This window comes from Anas platyrhynchos, chromosome 1 (genome assembly GCF_047663525.1).
Source record: "Anas platyrhynchos isolate ZD024472 breed Pekin duck chromosome 1, IASCAAS_PekinDuck_T2T, whole genome shotgun sequence".
Classification (NCBI taxonomy): Eukaryota; Metazoa; Chordata; class Aves; order Anseriformes; family Anatidae; genus Anas; species Anas platyrhynchos.
This window is the reverse complement of record NC_092587.1, coordinates 189287099-189309589: the sequence shown is the minus strand read 5'-3', so window position 1 is coordinate 189309589 and position 22491 is coordinate 189287099. Positions and strand designations below refer to the sequence as shown.

Sequence of the window (22491 nt, the reverse complement as noted above, 5' to 3'; positions counted from 1 at the left end):
TGCACCCTGCCACCAGCACCAACGGGGAGCCCTGCTTACTTTTACGGTGCCCAAATTTGCCACCATCCAGGTTTCTGAATTCTGTCACTTGCAAGGCAGTGTGAGCAGCCCTGGTCCATCTCTGAGCTGTGAGGGTGGCCAGAACCCATCCTTTCTAAAACACTGAGCAGCTTTCTAAGGGGGTTATCTCTTTTGGTAGGAAGAGGGGATGATTTGCCCCAGTTCTTGGCACTGCTTCTGGATGCAGAGGGGTTGAGGTCGCAGCCTGCCAGGACTCGGGATTGCTTTTGAAGCCTCACCAACATATAAGCCATGCTGTCGGTGAGTCAGTCCCCAGCCCACGTGCCTCCCTGCGACCAGGAGGATGCAGATGAGGCAACCTCCAGCCCGGAGGAGAGACAGCTCTGATCATCCTGAGGGGTTACGGATAAGCAGGATGAGGCAGAGGACTGATGTGGGGCACATGATTTAGGTTGGAAAATGAGGAGACATTTCTGCTCAGAAAGAGCAGTCAGGCACTGGGACGGGTTGCCCAGGGAGGTGGTGGAGTCACCGTCCCTGGGGGTGTTCAAGGAGAGGTTGGACGTGGTGCCTGGGGACATGGGTTAGTGGGTGATGGTGGTAGGGGGGTGTTTGGACCAGATGATCTTGGAGGTCTCTTCCAACCCTAATGATTCTGTGATTCTGTGTAGAAGACAGTGGGCTGCTCGTGTGAGCTAGGATGACCCTTCAGCTCCACCCTGAGGATCAGGGCAACCGTGATGTGCCCTGGCACACAGGTGCCACCCGCCTCTCACCTGAGACATCTGCTCCAATATTTCCCCAGCTTCTCTACATCCCCTGCAAGCAGGACGAGCTCAGCCTCACCAGTGAAGAGCATCCCACGCTGCAGGTGGGAGAATGGGACGGGGCAGGAGCCCTTTCACCTGCAACCAAGCACCCACCACTGGGGCCAAGGCAAGGACAGCATCCAAGGGACTCCTGTAACTCAATGCTGTCCCAAAACAGCCTCGCTGGCCCTTTGATGCATTGTTTTGTGTGCAAGGGCTTGGGAGTCTTGGGTGGTGCTTTAAGGCTGCTGAACCCTCTTTTAAAATTCACCACGGAGAGGATAAATCTACATCAAAGGAGACAATTTCCAGAGGATCGGAGAATGTGAGCAACTTTGGGAAAAGCCCTGAAAAACTGCTGATTGGAAAGCAAATCCTAAATACTGCCTTGAGCACAGGTATACATGAGCATGTTACAGTTTAACCGAAGGAGGAGAATGGCGCATTACTTCAGATATGACAAATAGAGATAGAAAGAATGACATTTAATGTAAACCCCTCTCGGGACAAAGAGTAACAGCGTGTGGATAAATACACATGTGGAAAGTGATCTCTTACACCTTAAATCCCTTTTCAGCAACACTGCTACGACAGGGTAATTAAAGGCTAATTTTTTCTGGCTACAAAAGGTGATAAATACCTAGCACTGGTATTTATTTAGCTCTAAAATTAAACCCAACCTGCTTTTAAACAGATCTGCCTACTATCTTGCATTGTCTGGCCCTTTACCCAGTGTCCCCAGAGCTCTTGAGGCTCTGCTTGGCGCACGCACCTGGTGTAATGCTGATATGCCCTCTAAAATAAAGCCTTTGCAGTTTGCTCGCTGACTGACAGAGCTTTCTGGGCCATATTAGCACTGCTGTAAAGTTAGCTAGCAGGAGGCAAAAGGAAAATAAATAGGCTTTAGAGACATCTCTGGAGCCTCAGGGCAAGCCGCCAGGAGCAAATAAATACAGCTGAGGAGCACAGGAAAAGGTATTTACTTTTCCTTTTAAATGTATATAGCGAAGGGTTAGTGGCTGTGAAGGGGAGGCAGGGAAGGGGAAGAGCTAGGCAGTGCAGTTTCAGGAGGCAGACTGCTCATCTCCCAGCTGCAAATGTTGTCCTTTATGGGCTTTGTGAGGCCATTTGTCAGTATGAATGTGGCAGCCCCAGAAAAATCAGCAAGTGGATTGTATGGAGGATATGCAAGTACGGAGCTGGGAAACCCAAGGTCCTTCTTTCTGCTCCCCTTGATCATTTGGAAGAGAGGCTCGATGCCATTTTGCAAGAACTAGTTGTCGTTTTACCAGAGAAACCACGGAGGGAAAAACCCTGACGCATTAAAACAGAGTGAACTCAGCAAAAGTAACAGCCCCATTAATCACCCAACATGTGAAATGTAGTTTTTATAATTGCCATTGAAAAGTCATAGAGCTCCTTTCAAGTGGTTCTCTCTGGACATAAAAAAAAAACCCTTGAGACGGTGCCTAAGGAAAAGCTCCCTCGCAGTTAGAGCAATCCTTGGAGGGGGCTGGGTGTTTGATTGATATACAGGCTACAGCTTAATTTATTTAGCTTGTCTGACTCTACTGCTAATCTTGTGATCTGTCTCTAATGAAAAAGGCTTTATGCTGTGAAGACGCAGTGGAAAAATGTAGTATATTATTAGGGCAAATAATTCAGTGGGCAAGATTTTACATCTTTCAGACGGCTTTCATTTTTTTCTCGCTTTAGATGAAAATATGAAGAGGAGGAAAGGCTTGAGAACACGAAGCTGAGACCGAACCAGCTCCTCCTCCTGCTCACCTCAAACAAAATGTTCTTTTTTGATACTACCATTTTCCTGATTTTTCCAGACATGAAATGAGGAAGTGCAAATGATACCCATACAACAGGTAAAAACGAAACATCCTAATAAAGACTTGCAGTTGTAACATAGCCCAGTCTCTTGATTTTGGGTGCAGACTGTGGGAGACAATGGGCTTGATTTTAACTCACATCATGTCTTCTTCACCTCTCTCACCTCTAGAGCTACCTTAACCGGACAGACTACAGGATCTTGAGCTGGGGCCACAGTCCTGGTGTAAATGGGATGTCGGAGCCAGAAAAAGATGAACAGAAATTGCTGTGCCCAGGAAACACCAAACTAGAAGAATAAGCCTCTGGATGCACTAAAAACCTGTATAAATTAGGGATAATGCATGCTAGGGAAGGTAAATTCTGAGGCTACTTGAACTTTGGCTGGGGGTCCCTGGAAGCCTCAGGGAAGCACAAGAGTGGCTCTGGGTCAGACTTGTCAGGATCCTTGCATCTAGATGAACATATGCATCCAGACCAACAGATTTAAAAATATCTTTACCCAAACAGGAGACTGACAGGCCAGTCAAAAACCTGCCATCCAGGAGCTTCTACAACCATCAGCATTGGTTAGAGTAACATTGTGAAACGATGGTAGAAAAGGAGTCAGAATTCTTGCCCCTGGCACTGATTCCTGCTAACACCTGAGGCACTTCCTTCTCTGGTTTAGAGGAAAGGGAGCCAGATCAGACACTACTGGATCTCCTGGGGATAGCTGCATCTACTCAGAGCACTACTCTGAGGTATCTTAGGTATCCTGGGAAGACCTCTTTCCAAATAGTTTCAGGCCATTGCTTAAATTGAGTGCATTCAGATTCTGTGCGATCACTAGGCTGCATTCGTACCTCACATGACACTGAAGATCCGCGGGTATTTACAGAGTCTGATCTGGACACTTGAGAGCAGTGCCTGTATTTGTAATCTGAGGACACAGCTGACCATGCGTGTTTGCACATTTGGAAACTAACAAACAAGAAGTCAGTAGGTTTTCTGTTCACACTGAAGTATGCAAAAGGAGCTGCATCAAACTCAGTTTTTGTGTCTCGGTATCTCCTCTCATGCATCAGCAAAATAGATTTAAAAGCAACTTCAAATATGACTGATTCCTTACAGGGATGGGAGACTTATTCAACACTTTCAAGGCATTTGATGATCTCTGGAGGTCTATATATTAACAAGGCACTTTTGCTTCATTTCAACAACACTGAAATGCTGTGATAAAGGTTTTAATTAATATTAATATCCTAAAACTTGGAAAAGGTGCAAGAAGAGATTTGATTATTAAAAGTGACTACAAAAAGACTCATTAAAACCTGTGCAAGTACTTACAGAAATTCCCAGCTGCTGCAGGGCCATGAGAATTACATCATTTGCTGTATCAACATTGGTTACAGTCAGGGTTTTTGACTGTGAACAGAAAAGAGGAGAAAGTGGTATTAAAGATTTGGATTTGCAAAGAATATCTGAAGTCCAATAACTCTGCATAATTCATTGCTGGAAAAAAAAACAGAGTTGAAATTTTGCTTCATAAGTAAGTTACGCCACAGAGAAAGACCCAGCTGCCCGAGACAGAGCTTTGATTCCTCTGCCTCATTGTACACTTTCTGAATTTGCTCCCTGCTTCCCCAAGAGCTCCATCAAACAGGCAGAGTGCCATGATTAGTCGGGACAAGATGTATGCAAGTTGCCTTTAGAAAAAAAAAGAAAAAAAGAAACAAAAAGAAACATTTCAGTGATTTTTTTCAGTGAAAAAAGAGGTTTTTGCATCAAATGTTAATCACTTCCTTCCTTTTCTATTGAAGATCTTCCTGGTAAGAAAACACTGTACATAGGCTGTTCATCTCTATATCCTTTGCCACCTTCTATATAGAATTCTCAAAGCTAGATTTGGCTCAATACCAGGAACACTTCCTCTTGGTAATCTGTCCTCCAGTTAAAAACACTGCCTCGCTAGCATCCTCCTGACTCTGCTGACTGGCAGATCGGAAAAGCATGGGGTAGCATAAAGCCCCTCTTTCTAAACAGCTACAACACCCAGCACGAAGGGCTGTGCTTTGTGTTGGAGGAAGCACGGCTTTCTGCAAGGCAGCGTTCCCAGAGGGAGGCTGCAGCACCTGCTGCCTGGCACCAGGCTCATTCCCGTGCAGCAGGACACCGCTCCCTACCTTCACGTTGCATTGTGCCCCTCCGCAGGGCTGGGCATCTCAAGCACACCAGGATTAATGCCTCCATCCCCAGCCCCGCTGGGATGTGGCAGCACCACCGCCATCGCCTTGCAGAGCCAAAAGTAAGCGGGGAGGGCACATCCAGAGTGTTTTCTGCTGGCATCATCACAACTGCCCTGGCCTCAGGCACCAGTTGTGAAGCCCTCCTGACACATAAGCGAGTTTGGCTCTGCTAACAAGACTGCACAGCTGCTGGATTGGAGCTGGGTCGTGGCCAGTGCAAAGCCCTGGCAGGACAAATGTGTACCCGCTTGCAATAAACTGCCTAAATGGCCTGAAGAAAGGAGGGTGGCAGAGCCAGGATGTAAATATGCACTGCCAGTCCCGGGACGGTTTGCTATACCCTGCTGCTCTGTGAATTTGTACCAGTTTTACACAGGCCACAGGATGTTCAGGTGAAACAACCCCCTGACGTTCTGCGTTTAGGAAAGATCTGAGCTGTACGTGTGTGTGAGTCCCTGATGGTAGCAAGCTGCCATGGCAATCAAAGGAAAGTAGTGAGAGTACTGTATATCTTGCCCGAGGACATATCTGAACGCTCATACCATAAAAAATTTAACATTTGCCCAAAGCAATGACATCTGGCTCTCAGGAGTAGGTCAGCATATTTGCATAAGTTTTGCTCTGGGCTAGAATATGATAAAATGATTTGTGCCTTGCATTCACCATTCCCTCTCCTCCAAAACTGAAATAATTCTTGGGCATCTCCAGCTGCTGCAGCACGGGGAACACAGCGCCATAAGAACTATTTGCATTACAAAGTTTCCATCTGCTCCTCCACTGCTTTATTACCGATAATAGCTAGACTACAGCGTGTCGTTTCTACGACTATCAGGATCAGAAAAAAAAAAAAAAAAACACAAACATATTTGGCACAAAAGCTAATTATAGCTAAGGAGAAAAGGCATACAAAAAAACATCACACAGAAAAACAACAAAGTTCAACGTGAACTTTGAGAACATGCACACCTTGATCTGCCGTCCTTCCTTTGAACTACCACAACGATTATTATTGCTCATTAACATTTCTCTTAGCAACCCAGCAATTCTATTATAATTCACCTCAATAATAATTTTCTGAAAAAGGCAGCTTTTTTTTAAGCTTCTTCCTGTGCAAATACAGAATTCTAAGCAGAGATTCACTGCTGGACAAAGACCTCTGATGAATTTTAACTTCTGCGAAAACTTCTCATGTTCTTGCAAATGCTCTTTAGGTTTCTGAACATGAAATACAGATCTTAAAAGCTCTGTTTGAGAGAAAGGACAAATGTCTAAGAAGCAGAGGAAGAATGGATGGATTATTGCTAAATGCTAGGGTATCCCTAGGGAACTGCCTACCTTCAAGAATTTCCTTTAAATTGGTCAAAAATGGCTTAGTAAAAAAGGTGCAAATCACCCCGTGGACAATCTTTCTTTACCAATTTACTTTGCGCCTACAATGTACCAACATCAGTAAGCTGATGAAAACCATGTTTAAGGCAATTTCAGAGTGTTCATATACAGAGCTTTACTGATTTACGATCATTATAAACAATAAAACAACCCACTGCAACTTTGCAGAATTGAATGAAGGCAGCTGTGAGTTTAAATCAGTTTTAAAAGGAAAAAAAAGGAACACTGTAGGGGCATTTCTTAAAATGCTTCTGCGTAAGTTCTTCTAGATGTGTTTCTTGGGGCTTTAACTCATAGTCTTTAGCTTGTGTGCTGGATCCAGTACTTCTCACCAGGAACACTGTCTTTAAAAAGGAACTTTTACATTAGAGACAGGAAACAAACATTTCAGGGCTGCCTATGCTGAGTCTTCTAGTGGGGGCTAGATTCTCAAGAGATTGCAACCCAAAAGAAGTTGTCCACCCCCCATCCCAATATCCATAGGATTTACAGATGAGTAGTATTCATAGGTGATGTGAATTTAGATCCCCAGATTAGCTTGAGAGCACTTACATATGCACAAGTTCCAACATCCTTTGCAATTATCTTCAGAGGAATGCTTTTAGGATAGTCTTTTTCCTTCTCTTCTCTTATTCGACTGAAAACACATGTACAAAAAAGTAATTTTTTAATATTGAAAACACCAGACTGAGATTTTAAGAGTGATCAAGCAGTAACTGGACAAGAAGCAAATCATTTTCAGATGTAGTGCAGCAGAAAGATCTCTGACAAAAGGAAAGCCTCCAGCATTATCTGGAAGGGATGATGACCATGGCCCAGTAACACCCTGTTGTATCAGAATTGATACATTGCAGGAATCAGTGTAAGCAGCAAAGAAGCCAATCTTCAAATCTACATGTGGACTTCCCCGCAATTTTAATTTTGAAGAATCCATCAACATGGCATCATTCTCCTTTTTCAGGTAATTCAGTGATTATTTGGGACCATGACAATTATGAAGGATACAAACTCCAGAGGAGGGGAGTTGCACAGGACAGACTATACTATGAAGAACAGGCTGCAGCAGAAACAGGACACTTTTAACCAAAAAAAAAATAGTAAAACGTACTGATCACTGTGATGCCTTAGGCTGCACTATCAGCTTCTACTGAAATCAGTTGCAGCCCATTGTCCAGAACAGAGAAATTGACTGAACAGGAGAACAGTGGATTAGAAATCATCCCCAGCAAAAATGATTTAAACAACCCCATGAACTGCAAAGAAGCAGATAAAGCCACAAATCTCAACCATAAGATCTAGGTGTAGAGAAAACAAAGCCTATAGCAACATTCTGTGCAAAATGCTGACTAAAATGGGACAGTCCTGTTTATCCAAACTCTTGTAATACCCTCTGCATACATTCTATATATATTTTATAAGACCAAAGCCAGCCCCACTGCTCTCCACTCAGATAGGATACAGCCAGGCAGGAGCAGCAGATAGGTTAAAGCAGAGGTTCCCAAGCTCAGCTTGATTAGATGCCATCAGTGTTGAAAAAGCCCCAGGCTCAAACAGAGCAATGGTGGCAGTGCCTCCTACAGAAGTGTAGGGCAGGAAACACGTCACAAATTCCTCTGGTTTTGTGTCGAGCCATGTTATGGCACAGGGAAAAGAGTTTTCCTCCTCAGGCAATGAACACTGCATGAAGGGTGAACACTGTCTTCTCCAGGGAGAAGGTGTGGGATGACTTTTTTTCTTAACATCTCTTTGAAAGAGCTTTTATCTATCAGTATGGCATAGGATGACAGCTTGGGGATCACTGGTCTAGATGGCTGGGACTCTTTGCAATGTCTTCAAAGACTATAATAAAATACCTTTGCAAAAAAGAGAGCCATGTTTCCTTTTGTTCTGCCGACCTGCAAGAATTACAGAAAAAGGGACAAATCAGGCGTCATTCTAATAGCAAAATAGCCCTTGTACTGCCCACAGTGAAATGGACTGCTTATTGGTTGCAATTTCCATAAATACATACAAAAAATAATTTTGGGGGGAGATTTGAATGAAAAAAATTGTTTCCCTGCAAAATGAACTGAGAAGCCTCCCATGGAGATCAAAAGCTCCAGATATCATCTTTATCACAGAAATCAAAGCTTTACCAGTGAATTTAGTAAGAAACTGATGTGCAAATAGAGAAGCAGACCACTTTAAAATAAAGGCTTAATTCAAAACTTTAGAGGTATTTCCTCAGGTGTATAGACTTCTTTCTTCTTCCACTATTTTATTTCTCTTCTTATATAATACTTGGTTTTCCACCACATTAAAAAGTACATATAAACCACAATAAAAAGGTCCCATTTTACCTAGAAATGTTTAACTTTGGACTTTTTATGGCTTATCTCATTTACACACTTTCAAGGATACAAACCTATCCAGTGAAATGTAGCTAATAATAGGACAGTGCAAGGAATTTAACCTAATTTTATGTCAACTTTCTTGATCTAAATCCTGGCCCAGATGGAGTAATTGCTATTCCCACTGTTGCTTATGCAAATCAAGTTCTTCACATTTTCAGAGCAAGAATTTAGGCAACTGCAAACCTACTGAATGATGCTGCTTATGATGTGTTCATGCACATCATAAACACTAAAACTGTGATATTTCTTTGGACGCTTCAGTTCTGCAGGATACCTACATAATCATGCATGGTGTCTCTGACTTTCAGTGTACCTCCAGACATAAAATAATTTCACTTCTATAAAATCTCTGACTCTGTTCTGCTTGATGCTATTGCTTTCACACTCACCTACTTTCTAATAGCTATAAAGGATCACGTACCGTCTCTAGATCAAAGCTCATGTTTATTGGCAGGAGTTCAATTGAAAATCAATAGGAAATTTCAGCTTTGTTTCAGGATTATTAAGCGGAAAAAAAATCATAAATAGCACAGACAGCTTAACAACGAGCAGTTTGCGCACAGCATTTTCTTTGAATATAGACAATGTGACATACAAATTAAGCCGCGTGCGTCAGCTTTTGCTCTGTGTTGGTAAAGGGGAAAATGCATTTTCCAAAACCCAGCCAAATCACTTTGGCTAAGCAGCTGGGATTTAAGTGGGACGGTGCCCTCCCTTACCCACAGTGACGACAGAGCCCTCCTGCTGAGAGCAAAATTAGCCTAATCATTGAAATTACCTCTATAGCCTTTATGTGTCCTACAGCCAATGCTGCCAAAGATGGACCAAAAATCTTTGATATTCTGCTTTAGGAGGAATTTTGACATTTTCTCCGGCACAATTTAATTAAAAAGAGAAACAGGACAAGGTCAGTATTTCACTCTATGTTTCCTGCTACTTCCAATACAAGCTTTTCTGCTTAAAATCGTCCTGTGAGGGTCTCTTTGATCCTTTCGTTAGCTTGACTGTTTACTACAGCTTGTTCATTTTATTAATTAACCAACGTGTTTGTCAAATTATATCCAAAAAAAGAAAATTCCAACTGAGCAAGCTTGCAGCACAGAGTATGCCCTGCCAAATCATATTTCTCACAATTTTTTAAGTGATAAGGAAGTATCACTGCCACATTTGCAAAGAGAGACAGAAAATGAGGCACAGAGGGTGACTGGCTCACAGCAGTAAAGGAACGAGTTTAAGAATCAATACATTCTGGCTTCCTATTCAATGGTGCTGAAATGAACCTGTGATAGTCACCTGTCAACCTAAAAATGTTTCAGTAACTTGGTAAATAAAACATAGTTCTTACCTGAAATTTGCCACACAGTTAGTGGTGGGCCAGCCCAAAACAAAGGACCTTTCTGGATCTGTGCTGCCTTCGCAGACTTCTTCTGTACAAAATGCTGTCCACATCTCACAGAGACGTGCTTGGCACTTCAGTTTGAAATGAGAGTGTGACCTGCCGGAAGAAATTCACAGGTACGTCACACACATGAAAACATAGCAAGACAGGTTACACAACCCAGTTTTTCTTCTTCCTTTGGGAACATCTGAAAGGACTTGATGGAAGAAGCATTCCTGCTTTAGTCAATGAAAACAATGTCTTGTTTGGGTTGTGTGTAAAAATACAGTGATTTCTGATCTAAATGGGGTCAACAGATATTTTATATGTGGGATAAACAGGTTCCTTGTGGCATCCCTAGAAATCTCCTTTCCTGTGGGGGAACTTCTGCCCATGACTGGAGCTCCCCTCCAAATCATCTCCACTTGCAATGGACTCATCTTTAAGTGACTTCAATGTCATTGAGGTGTTTATTGTATAGTATAATATGATTGCTTAGCTCCAAGGTCAACAACTATGGTGACTTTGAGTAGCAACAACTAGGCCAGACTGAATGTAGCAGTCCTGAAGAACAAACACAAAACTGCCACCTGTGCTCAGGGCAGCGCAGGTCATACCTGGCCTCCATGAGCTAACTGCATGGTAAAGAATGAGCCAGGACTTCACAGAAACACAGAATTGTTGAGGTCAGAAGAGACTTCTGGGTCCATCTGATCACATCTGACACCCATAGCAGGCTGCCCAGGACCATGTCCAGGTGGCTTTTGGAGATCCCCAGGGAGAAGACCCCACAGCCTCTCTGGGCAGCCATTTTGGTGGCCCTACATTGACTTTCTCCAGTATGTGCAGGTCTTTCTGATACTGAGGAGCCCGGAGCTGGACCCAGCACTCCACGTGTGGCCTCACCAGTGCTAAGTAGAGGGGAAGGATCACCTTGCTTGACCTGCTAGCAATACTTTGTTTGTTACAGCCAGGAATACCACTAGCCTTCTTTATAGCAAGGGCACATTGCTGGCTTGTGTTCAACTTGTTGACTCCCAGGACCTCCTGGTCCTTTTCTGCAGAGCTGTGCTCCTATTAGAACGCTTCCTGTGTTGTCAAAATATCTACTCATTTACCAAAAACAAAGATACTTTACATGATTTCCCCAAACTTTTTAAATTTGTCCTTCCTTGTATTTTATCCTACTGAATGTTCAAGTACAGTAAAGCTATGAGCCTGCTGGGCCAGCAGGGAAAAGCTGGAGGGAAAATGGCCCTTCCCTGAAAATGCTCTGCCCTTCTAACTGAAGGACTGCTAACAAGAGCATGTCAGCTCATCACAGTGTTACAAATGTGGATGGGGACAGTGCCAGGCACCACGGTGATTAGTGCTCTATAAATAAATATGCCAGGTAAGCAGTTTCTTACAGCTCTGGTACACACAGACTACCTTCTTGGAGATTAGTCTCATTTACAAGGTATTTGATTTAGGACACACTGAACTAATACAGTCTGCAACACTAAAGCACTCAAAGCTTGTGGCTTTAAAGAGGACTTAGATGAACTTGCACCACCCTGACTGATCTGAGGTTTCCAGCAGGCGTTGTGCTAACAGGTATCTCTGGAGGGAGCATGGACAAAAACCCAGCAACATTTGCAGTAGTGGGTAAGAAAGGACCATGAGTGCATATTACAACTGGCAAAAAGATGCATCTGAATTAGACCACTACAGAATACTGTAAAATACCATCTCAAGTTCATGTATTTTTTAAACTATACCTGTGTTTCCTGTCAGCAGTACATTTCACTTCCCTTTAATCTATTACACTTTGTTATCCCACTCAAAAGAAGCTTAAAATATAGGGGAATATTTCAACCTGCACCCCAGCAAATCAATTTATGATCTAACAGGTAAGATGAGTATAGAAATGGCTGTAACAGGCCACAGAATGAACTGCAAAAATGTGTATTTACAAAAAAATACAGACATGAATTCTGACACAAATGTTAATAAATGGATGCCTGGTCCAACTCTACCAACAAGACTGTGTTACGCCGGGAATCAATCTGTCGAGCCTCCCTTTCCCCTCAATTTCTTTCTTCAAATACCCAGTAGAGTGAACTCTCTACACACCATTTCACTTTTTTAGCATTTACAGTTCATAAAGCCAGACCCCTACAGTGCCAGTAGCGGGTGTTGGCAGGGTGTTGGCAGAAGTACAAAGATGCTTTCCCAATCACGCCTGATGTATATTCTTACCCCATTTGCCATGCCTAGTCACAGCTCTCAGCTATTATCAGTATTCAAGTGGCCTGGTTTCCAGAGGCGCTGAAACAGTAGCCTCCATTAACATCTAAAGAGCCTGAAGTATAATTTTATCTCTATCTGCCACGTCCTTTATGCAGTCCATGGGTTTTCAGCATTTGGGAAATGCAGGTCTTCCATTTAAGTGCCAAAGCGTTACCTCTAGAAATGAATAAATCTTCACTGACTAAGGCAGCAGCATGGCTGAACAGTTGAAAAATTGAAAGAATAACAATCTATTTTTTAAAGAATTTTTACCTAAGAGGATTTTTAAGGAAGTCCTGTAAAAATCAGACAGATCCAGACCACACTGAAATCAAGAGAAAATTCATGAACATTGGTGGTGTAGGTATTGATACACCCCAAGCTGTTTCACTTCCACAGAGCAAATTCAGTTCCTTTTGCTTTCTTTAAGTGGCAACTGGATACCTTGCGGCTGTTAACAGATGGAAGATTAACTTCTCACTAGATTTGCTAATCTCCTTCATAGACTCTTCTGACAAAAGCATTAATGGAGCTACTGGGAGATTGTTACCCTAATTCCATGTATTTACTCAACCACTAATGTGTATACCCAGCCACGCTGAGAAAATAATATTAAAATGTATGTGTATATATACATGCATGTGTTATGAAGGAGAAAGAGGAAACCCTTTCTCTGTGCTTTCTGTACAAAACCTTACATGAGTAACCTTGATCAATGAACTGAAAGACCCTTGAAACACCTACTTTGCCAAATTAAAACACACACTCTCTGCAAGAAATCTAATCAGTAAATAGAGAACAGTATAAACTTTTACATTCTTAATATTGGTTTAGTGAGGAAACCTCAAATAATTTATGACAGACCTCACATGAAGGTAAATAAAGGAAGGGGCAGAGAAGAGACAAGCACAGAGCAAGTATTAGTCTAATTTTCATAAGCTGGGTTAATGGATGAACTGAAAAGATGCTTACATTTCAAAAATAATTAGAAAGTATCAGAAAACAAACCTACATGTACAGGCACCTTGTAGAAAGTCACCTGCAGACCAGCTGTGGAGAAGGCTCACCCCACACATTTGCATGGGAGCAATGCTGATTCCTTGCCTTTAAGCAGGAGCTCAGTGCTGTGCAGTTTACTCAGCCATGAGCCACAAGATACTTGGTGCTATATTCAGAGAAAAACTTGTACACATTTGCTGATCACACAAAGTCTGATGACACGTGAGCTCCCTTTGTGCAGTGACTGGCTACCTCCAGCTGAGACAACACTGCCAGAGCACTGAGCCATTCCTAGGCTATCCCTCAGGTGTGTATATGCCCCAAGCTGAAAAACTATCCAACGCAAAAGAATATTACAAATCCTTAGCACCTGCACACGGAATAATTCTGAAGTTAAATCATATTCAACTGTATCATTAACTCTGTCTAGATATTATCCTGGTGATGTGGTGTCCTGGCTCTGCATCCCCTAGTAAAGTCCTTAGCAATCATTGCTACAGCTGCATAGCCATACATACCAGCCAAGTTTTCCCTCTATTAGTAATGGTATTTTAGTATGCTGTACCTTTAAAAACGCTGTTTTTAAAACAGTGTTCATTAGTGACAGCTCTGATGCTTTAATTGCTGACAGGGCAGCCACAGAGAGAACATCCCAATGAGTTCTTTAAAAAACATGAAGTGATACCACTCAGAGTACTATTTTTACCATTTCTAGCAAAGATGTGCTTTTTTTTCTCCTTTTTTTTTGCACACACGAAAGTACAATTTGTTCTCTTTCACCTTCTTCAAACATTGCAGACTCCTCACTGCATCAAATCAAGTTCTGTAAGAGCCATTATTACTCCCCAGGAGCCATATTTCGGAGTGGTTACACGGAGTAGGGCTTTCCTATGCAAACAGTCCCACTGGGACCCAGCGAAACCCGCAGTACCGCACAGCCCAGCCTGGGGCTGTCATGTCACTTCTGCTCAGCACATTGACCACGGTGGGAGGGATTCATCTCACCTGGCTTCAGTCCTCTGCAGTTTAGGAGTTTACACCTCAGGAAGTGGGACTGTGCCCACTGAACAGCCAAGGAGAGCCCCCCGGCAGTGTGACTGCCTTCAACACCGTCAACACTTTCCTAAAAGTGTGAGTTTGCCACAGGGAGGTGCTGGTTTTCTCCGGGTGACACGCAAGGAGCCTAGGAGCCTGGGTGAGCTGCAAATTCCTAACATCTGAAAGCTTAAATTAGGTGAGGTGAACCCCATCCTAAATACGACACAAAAACAAATAAATGCAGTAACAATATTACTGCTACTGTGGTAGAATAGCAAGATTTCCCATAAATACTTTTACGTTCACCACCCACCCATAGCAGAGCATGTTCTGGATACAATATTCTCCGTGGTGTCACACCACATAAGGTTAAGGAGTTCAGCTAGGGGGGTTACATTTACTATGTGTGATTCAAATGGACACAGCTCAGATTTCTACAGAAAATGCAGATTTATTCTGGCTTTTCCCGGCAGTCACCGAAACAACTGCTTAAGCGATAAGACACATTGCGAAAGCCCAGGATTCACATCCAGATTACCCACCCTGTGAAACCACAAACAGTGCCTAACAGGGAACGAAGCTGCATCAGAATCCTTTACGATTCTTTCCCCCTAACAACAAGTGAAAGCACCCTCTAAAATGGCCTGAAACCACAAATGCTGCATGAAGCTGGCATGCTAGATGCAGCTTGTAAATCTGATTTAATTGTGAATGGTAGAGTGAATAATCAGAGCTCAGCAGCAAGCCTGACTGCACATGCACACAACCCAGACTGCTCTGCACTGCTTCCCGTCCCTGTCCCTGTCCCCACACTTCTGGCACAGCACAAGACCAACACTGTGGTACTGCCTGCAGCCTCTGCTTTGATACAGCTGCCCATCACTGGAGTGTATCAAAGCAGCTCCCTGGTTAAGTTTTAAGGCCTGTAACCTCTCTGTGACACAGCCACCCCACAGGACTGAAGATGGCCTAAAACACGGCTGTTAGTTCAAGGCAGCCCCATGGACACCACTGAGCTCTGGTGAGACTTTTCTAAGGCACTGAGTCCCCAAAGCAGGGAACATCACCCAATGCAAGCAGTGTGTTCAGACATCTGCTGATGATCTCTGTAGGAGCACTGCCCCAGGTGCCATACTCACTTGGACTTGGCAACAACCAGAAGGTCTGTGAAGAGGAAAAGGTGTCGCTCCTGGGTCTGCAGGCCCGTCTTCAGCTGCACGTGGCCGTCGAGGAGGAACGTCCTGTTGTGGCACATGAACGACTGCACAAGGGGACATGCCTCGGGGCTGATAGGGGAGAAGCAGCCTTCCCTGCGAACGGAAGCAGAGAGGATAAAGGAACACAATTCAGCCGACTGCCCATGAGTGAGGACCAGCAGTGACTTCCCACACCTGCCACCAAAGGGAATTTATTTGAGCACATTTCAGTGGAGGGTTAGAGAGACACTAATGACACCTCATCCATTTGATTCTTATGCAAAACATGCTAGGGACTGTCCTTACTGAATCTCTTACAGCACAAGCACATGGGTAGCATTTAGCAAATGACAATAATTAAAATGCAGCCTTTTCCATTTTGCCTATTTGTATCTGTCTCCCTTTGTTTGCGTCCTTAGAGGAAATACTGCACCTTCTGCAGGCTCCCTGAAGAGAGAGGAGGCATTAGCATGATGAATGGATATCCTTAACCCCTCCTTGGTCAGAAGGGGACTTGTATTCAGGCTTAAGAGCACTTTATAGAAATTATTCAGAACCAAGGGCAAACATGAGGTGCAAATGAACCTTGCTGGAGATGGGCCACCTGCTAGATGCAATACAAGGGGCTGCTCAGCCTCCCTCCCTCAGCACACAACCCACGAGCACTGAAGCAAGCTCCTGTTGCAGGGTTTGGTTGTGTGCCTGGAGCTGTGCTGGTCGGTGGCTGTGCTGTGCCGGAAAACCCAAACCTGGGTCTAGGGGAGGCAGTGGTACTGTTCAGGCTCCCTGATGGAAAATGCTGATCTTTTCCAAGCAGGTACCGAGTAGGTTGCAGTCAGACTTCACTGATGGTAGTGACAGGATTCCCTCGGTCCTGATCTAACTGTCCAGCCTGATATAAAGCAGCTCATTAGTTACGGAAGCCAAAATAGCAATTTCTCTATCACGATGGTCAGCTCACTCACCCAGACAGGATATCCTTACTTTTTGAACCTTTCTCTAGCAGATGTCTGTTTATTCAGAGCTGAGCTGCATCAATGTGAGGGGCTGAGGGGTACTCTCTCCTCCTCTAAAGCTCTTCAGGATCTGATTGCAGCTCAGGCTCTGCCCTGGAAAGCCAGAGACGTGGCTTCCAGTTCTCCCAGGCAGATGAGAGAACCAAAACTGGGTCTTCTGTACCTTGTGTGTGCCTTGCCAAAGGAACCTCCAGCATCTTTTCCCCAGATTTTGTAAATGTACCTTTTCAATCATTTCATTTCCCTAGAGGTGCCTCCAAATAAAACACTTCCTTTTGGTTGAATGCAACAGCTCTGGCTCTATTCAAATGTATTTACTTATTTTTCCTTGTTAGAAAGAAAATAAAAAAAGAAAAAATAAGCTAAAACGTGGTTGGATCATCTTGGCATGGAAAGGCTGAAGTGAGCAGCTTTGAGATTACAGTTTATTCCTGTCCCCACTGGAAAGAAAGACAAACACTTACTGATTTTGCTGGGGCTTTATAAGAAATGGACATTACAAAGTGAAAGTCTCAAAACACATGAGAGGGATATGAAAGAAAACAAGAGTGAGCAGAGAAAACTCTAATCTTCTTTGAAGATTACAAACCTCCTAGCACCTCTCTTAGAGCCTGGCTGATTTCCCACCCTTCTCTCCTTGATGCCTGTGGCTGGATTACTCAGGAAATTATTTAGGAAATCCTGACAGCAGGGAGAGAAAGGATAAGCTCTGAGATTGGCCTACATTAGAAGGACATGCTTTCACTGATCTGCAAGGAGCTGGTGAGGATCTTGGTTTCCTTGGTTTCCACCTTCTGGTTGGGAGCCTGAAGTTTTTTGAAAGAATTCCTCAACTGAATTGATAGTTTCTTGCTTGTCTTTAATTACCAACTCCTTCGGGGAAAAAAGAAAGAAGAGGAATAGCTTGCAGAATGAATAATGCAAACTTAAAGTTATTCAGTTGTTCCTACACAGAAGGGATGTTCAGGAGTGTTGAGGTTAAGGCAGAGAGAGGGGCTTTGGTCCAACACGTTGGGTGTTTATAGGATGTGTGGCCAGCAACATGAGTGGGAGGAACAGCAAGCACCTCTCCTACCCCACCACTTTTCTGTGACTGGGATTTCACCAATTCACCGGTTCATCCATGACTGGTTACGGGGACTCACTTTCATAAACTTCCAGCAGCACTTGGCCCAGAAACTTAGGCAGAAATCGGGAACGATGACCAGCCCACCTGTGTAAACGCCATGCGTGGTCTTTACCTCAAAGGTTAAGCAGCGAAATACTCCCTTATGTTTAAATCCAGTAACAACAATAGGCAGAACAAAACCTTCAATGTTCTACCGCTGTAACCAAATCAGCAGAAACAGTCATAAACCCATGCCGAAGTGCCTGCCCCCACCCAACGCTCCCATAGGCTCAGTCTTCATATCAACAACTCATCTTCAGATCAACAACTGATATGTTGATGCATTCCTCTTGGCATCCTTTCATCATCCTGATTACCAATCAGGATCTTCCCAGGAACTTCACACGTTAAACTAAGCAAAATCTTTGTCACACAGATGAGCAAGGGCTGGTGCAGTGGGTTTACTGATGCCACCAGGGGTCAAGCAAATTTAACTCGTTTTTTGTAAAAGGAAAATGAACTATCATAAATTGGTCATTTTAATGAAATCTGGCTTTTGGACCCACTTCCTTCCATACATCTCTATCATCTGAACTTTAAAAAGAGATTAATAGCTTACCTGATGAGTCTTATAACAAAAAAAAAAAAAAAAAAAAAAGAGAATTTTTTTTTTTGGAAACAAAGCAGAAAAAAATCAAAGCCATTAATTCAACCAGGCCTTCTAAATCTCATTGACTAAGGAACACGGGGGGGAAATTCAACAGCAGTGACAAAAATGCATTTCAGAAAGCATGCTTTTGATCCTCTCAATTGATGTTCCTTTATTACATGTCAGGGATGAAACAAAAGTTCTGTTACAATGAGGAAAATGCAGATCAGCTACACCCTCAGGCGTGGGGATTTATGTAAGAGAAGTGATTTTGGAGTTCAGTTTTTAATAGCTTGCTGATTTTTCAGGCCATTAAATGAGTCTAATTTTTAAAAAGTGCTAAGCACTCTTGAAAATTCCTTCTAATAGAATTATGCAAAAATCAGTCCTTAAGCCAATGTGACTTCTGGTATCATTAATAAAGTAAAAGCCAGTGTTGTGGGGCCTTTTCTGAATTCTGAGTTTGTTAAGAATGAGCTGTGAACTAATTTCTGAAAGATGGGGTTATTCTGCAAAGTCAGCAACCAGTCATGTTCCACTTTCTGTAGGAGCCAGGCCAATACTGAAATTCAGATGGCATTGCCGTTGTATTTGTCTAGTCTCAAGTGGGCATTTCTGCACAGACTTACTATTTTGGGGCCTGAGATTTCCATGCGTGGTTTTAACCAAGAATTTGAGGATATCTACAGAGTTATTCAGGAACAGATTAAATCATTGTACTGCCTGAAATTAGTGGAAAGATAATTGAAGACTTTTCTCCTGGCATTTCCAAGGCCTAGATTTTACACCTATTATTTTTCATATTAATCAAAATAGGCATTTTGTGTCTTTTTAAAATACGCAGCGATTTTAAAGAACACTTCAATTTTGTGGGTGTAACGTATGAAGTCGAAAGCTATCAGTAGTCAGCCAAACACTGAAAATACATCCCCACGGCATTCAGCATGAAAGCAAACACATCAGTGCTCACTTCACCAATCCTCTATTTACCAGAAGCCACAAAAACACAAGGAATTCTTGTTCTTCCCCCTATGGAGCTTCCTTGGGGTTTTCTCAGTAAAACATGTATCTTAACAGTATGATCCCCAAGGTGTTTATTTTAATTCTTAGTGCAATGGAGATGTCAGCTTCATTGTGCTTTTATCTGAAGTGAAAACAATGGAAGAAGTTGTATTTTCCAATGAGAGTTTAACAGCCTATGTTAAGCTGTTACAAAATCCACAATCCAAATGCCATTTATGCCAACAGGATAAATGACATTCCCCCCTTGATTTCAGTAGATGATGACCTCACTCCATCGATGATTTAGATTAAGCTGTAACATGCCTGACAGGAACAATCTGTTCTCCAAGGTCCTAAAGCTGGAATGAGCTATTGCAGGTATCTCAGCTGTATGACATCCCTCTTGCACACTGCTCATGCTCCATCCTCAGTCTCACTCCGTTGTTTTGGCTACTGTCTGCCAGACCTTCCCTCCTCTGATGATAACTTCTGCAGCTAAGGAAACAGCCCTGATGCTCTCTCCATGGCTGGTACCTATAGAAATAAAACAACACTCTGCTCTTTAACCTCTGAAGTTAACTTCATGAAGTCAGCCTCATGCCAAACCTCCTCGTGGTGCTCGGAGACCACAGGATTATTCTGTATATCTCAAAATCCAGGTCTGGATGGACCTAAAGAACCCACAACTTATCTTTAGGCAAAATCCAGCACATGAATTTTCGACTTCTGCCACTACCTTCTCATCACTGAGTCACAGCACTGGGCTAGAGCAACCCACTGAGAGAAGCAGGAGCTATTCACACCCGCTGGAGGCTAGTGAAAACAGCAGCTATCTGCACAGTAAGAAACGTCTGCAGTCCAGCCCACATTACGGATTTTTGCCAAAATGGATAGATCAGTCAAGGACGACATGTGATATGGGACCAGCTGAGATATCCCCAAAAGCAGTTCTGTCAAATTCCTGTCATTTTCCTAACAGAGCTTGTACTGGAAATCAGGTAACAATATTTGTGCTTTCTTCCTGTGTCTCCTTTTCAGACACTTGGGCTCCTAAAACCTTCTGTCAGAAGAAACTTCAATTAGCTTGGAAGACGTTCGCTTCATGTTTTTGCTGATGAGGCAGGCTTTCTTAGCTGGAGCTCTGAAGCCAAGGTTGTTTGCTGTTGGAAATTGTTTAACACATAAGGCACATTACCCCCATTGTGTGGTTAGGCAGTATTTTGCATCCAAGACAACTAACTCGTTAAGGTACTGAGAACTGTTCTTTAATCAACCAAAAGAAAACAGCTTCGATGCAGCGTGCAGCCCCCTCTCCCCTGAGATAAGGCAGAAAAAAACCCAAACCTGTTACACAGCAGTGAGCACTGATCCGCGTCCCAGGGCTGCTCAGAGTGCACTCAAGTGTAGCGCTAACATTTCAGGGCTTCAACACCTATCTAATTTCATCATAAATGATGGGTTGGATGTGTCTCATACCACATCCTGGCCAACCTGGCAGCATCATGATAACGGATCATCACATTCTGTGTGTGAAAAGAAAAAAGGGAAAAAACGCAGTGAAAGAAGAACCTTTCTAGTACACTGAAACCAAATGGCTATGCTTGGGACTGCAAGGCAACAGAAATGGTCCTGCAAATGCTCTTGATGAATTTAGCCTCTGTCACACTGGTAGCTCATTATGGTGCATGGCTTGAAAAGAATCCCTGCCCACAACAGAAAGGCTGGGGGAGGAAAAAAGGGGTTGCAGCCACTTTACACACAGCAGGTCTTCTGAAATTCATCAGCAAGGGACTTTCCCTTTGAAGAACAGTTGTGGGACAATCAAAGTCCTATGTAGTTCGTTTGTTTGTTTGTTTTTCCATTAGCTCAAATCCAGCTATAGATGGAAAAAGGCAGGAACTGGCAAATTGCTCTGTGTGTTAACACCATCCAGCTGGAGATGTCCTTGTGACACAGCTTCTGGCTTGGCACAAACTCACAAGCCATTTTATAGACGGGGTAAGATGTTGATGATGAGGATGCCCACAGCTCTGCCTGCCTGCCCTGCCCTCACCAGCTCTTTGGCACGGCCATGCCAAGTCCTGATGGCTTCAGGGCTGAGCACTCACAGCTCCTTTGCCATGAAAGAGGCTCCACGCAGACATGGCTCACCCACACAGAGCAATCTGCAAGCTCAGAGACCTATTTAGACAGGCAGATTAAAAAAAACAATATATTTTAAAAGTAATAATAATCTTGCATTTGTAAAGGTGCTAACCACTTGCTACTGCCACTGCCTTGCAGCCACGACCGATGCACTGGGGAGCCACCCACATGCTCAGGATCTTTCATGCGTCCTCCCACTTCAGCTTCATGATTTGGAATATGCATTTCATCTAGGCTTATGCAGCACTTTATTATAATAAATAAGAATTATACCCAGAGGGTGAAGGTAAGCACAAAACGGATCAGCCTGGAGGGTAGGAGTGCTTTCCAGGAAGGTGGTAGGTAAGGTATGAGCTGACAGAAAGTTGGTATGCTGGTGTAATCTCAAACTGACTATTTATAGAAGGGACTTGGAGAGACAAGCATAAAACTCTTAATCACATGGACTACCAACCCATTTCTGAAAATCTGCTGTCAACTTGATTCCTGTTCTGCTAAGGGAGCTTCTTTCTGAGGATGCTGGGCACGTTTGCTTTTTGTTATCTATGGTAAATCTTACACAGTTAGAGCAGTGCTCTGTGAAAACAGCACAGCATTCCAGAAATAGCAAGTCTATTTTCTGCAGCACTCTGTTCAAGCCTCCTAGGCCATCACCATCATGTACAGTAGCTTTTGTGCAACAAAACACGTGAGATCTGCTCAGTTTTTCAGAAAGCATTATTTATTTTCTAAATAATAAAATATATGCTCCTGTTTGAGTAAGGATGCCTTAGTGGCTGCAAGGTCTTTTCATTTTTTTTTTATTTTTTTATTTTATGAATACCAAATTTGAACAAACCAGAGGCATTCTTCACACGGCTTTGTTGTCCTTTAGGGGCTATGTCTGTGAATCTCACCGAAAGATAGGCCCCAGTTGGCAGCCCCTGGCACAGGGTTGCCCTCACTCTACCTGCCCCAGCCCCAGTCCCAAGCCAGCTGCAGCAGCAAATGCTGCACCCCAGATAAAGCAG

At 43.3% G+C, this 22491-nt stretch overlaps 1 protein-coding gene across 4 annotated transcripts in view; it reads right to left on the bottom strand.

Annotated features, from left to right (window-relative positions):
* The window catches only part of ARHGAP20 (Rho GTPase activating protein 20), a 60420-nt gene that overhangs the window by 17413 nt on the left and 20516 nt on the right, over nt 1-22491 (bottom strand). For 3 of the 4 annotated variants that reach the window (XM_027468631.3, XM_072032716.1, XM_072032715.1), the window contains exons 3-7: nt 15505-15675; nt 10025-10174; nt 8140-8181; nt 6839-6923; nt 3999-4076 (exon numbers count right to left, since the gene is read on the bottom strand). In XM_027468631.3, the coding sequence (XP_027324432.1) occupies nt 3999-4076; nt 6839-6923; nt 8140-8181; nt 10025-10174; nt 15505-15675 (526 nt within the window). Of the gene's footprint in view, nt 1-3998; nt 4077-6838; nt 6924-8139; nt 8182-10024; nt 10175-13340; nt 13445-15504; nt 15676-22491 lie in introns of those variants that run through there. The other variant, XM_021268922.4, reaches the window with a different exon arrangement.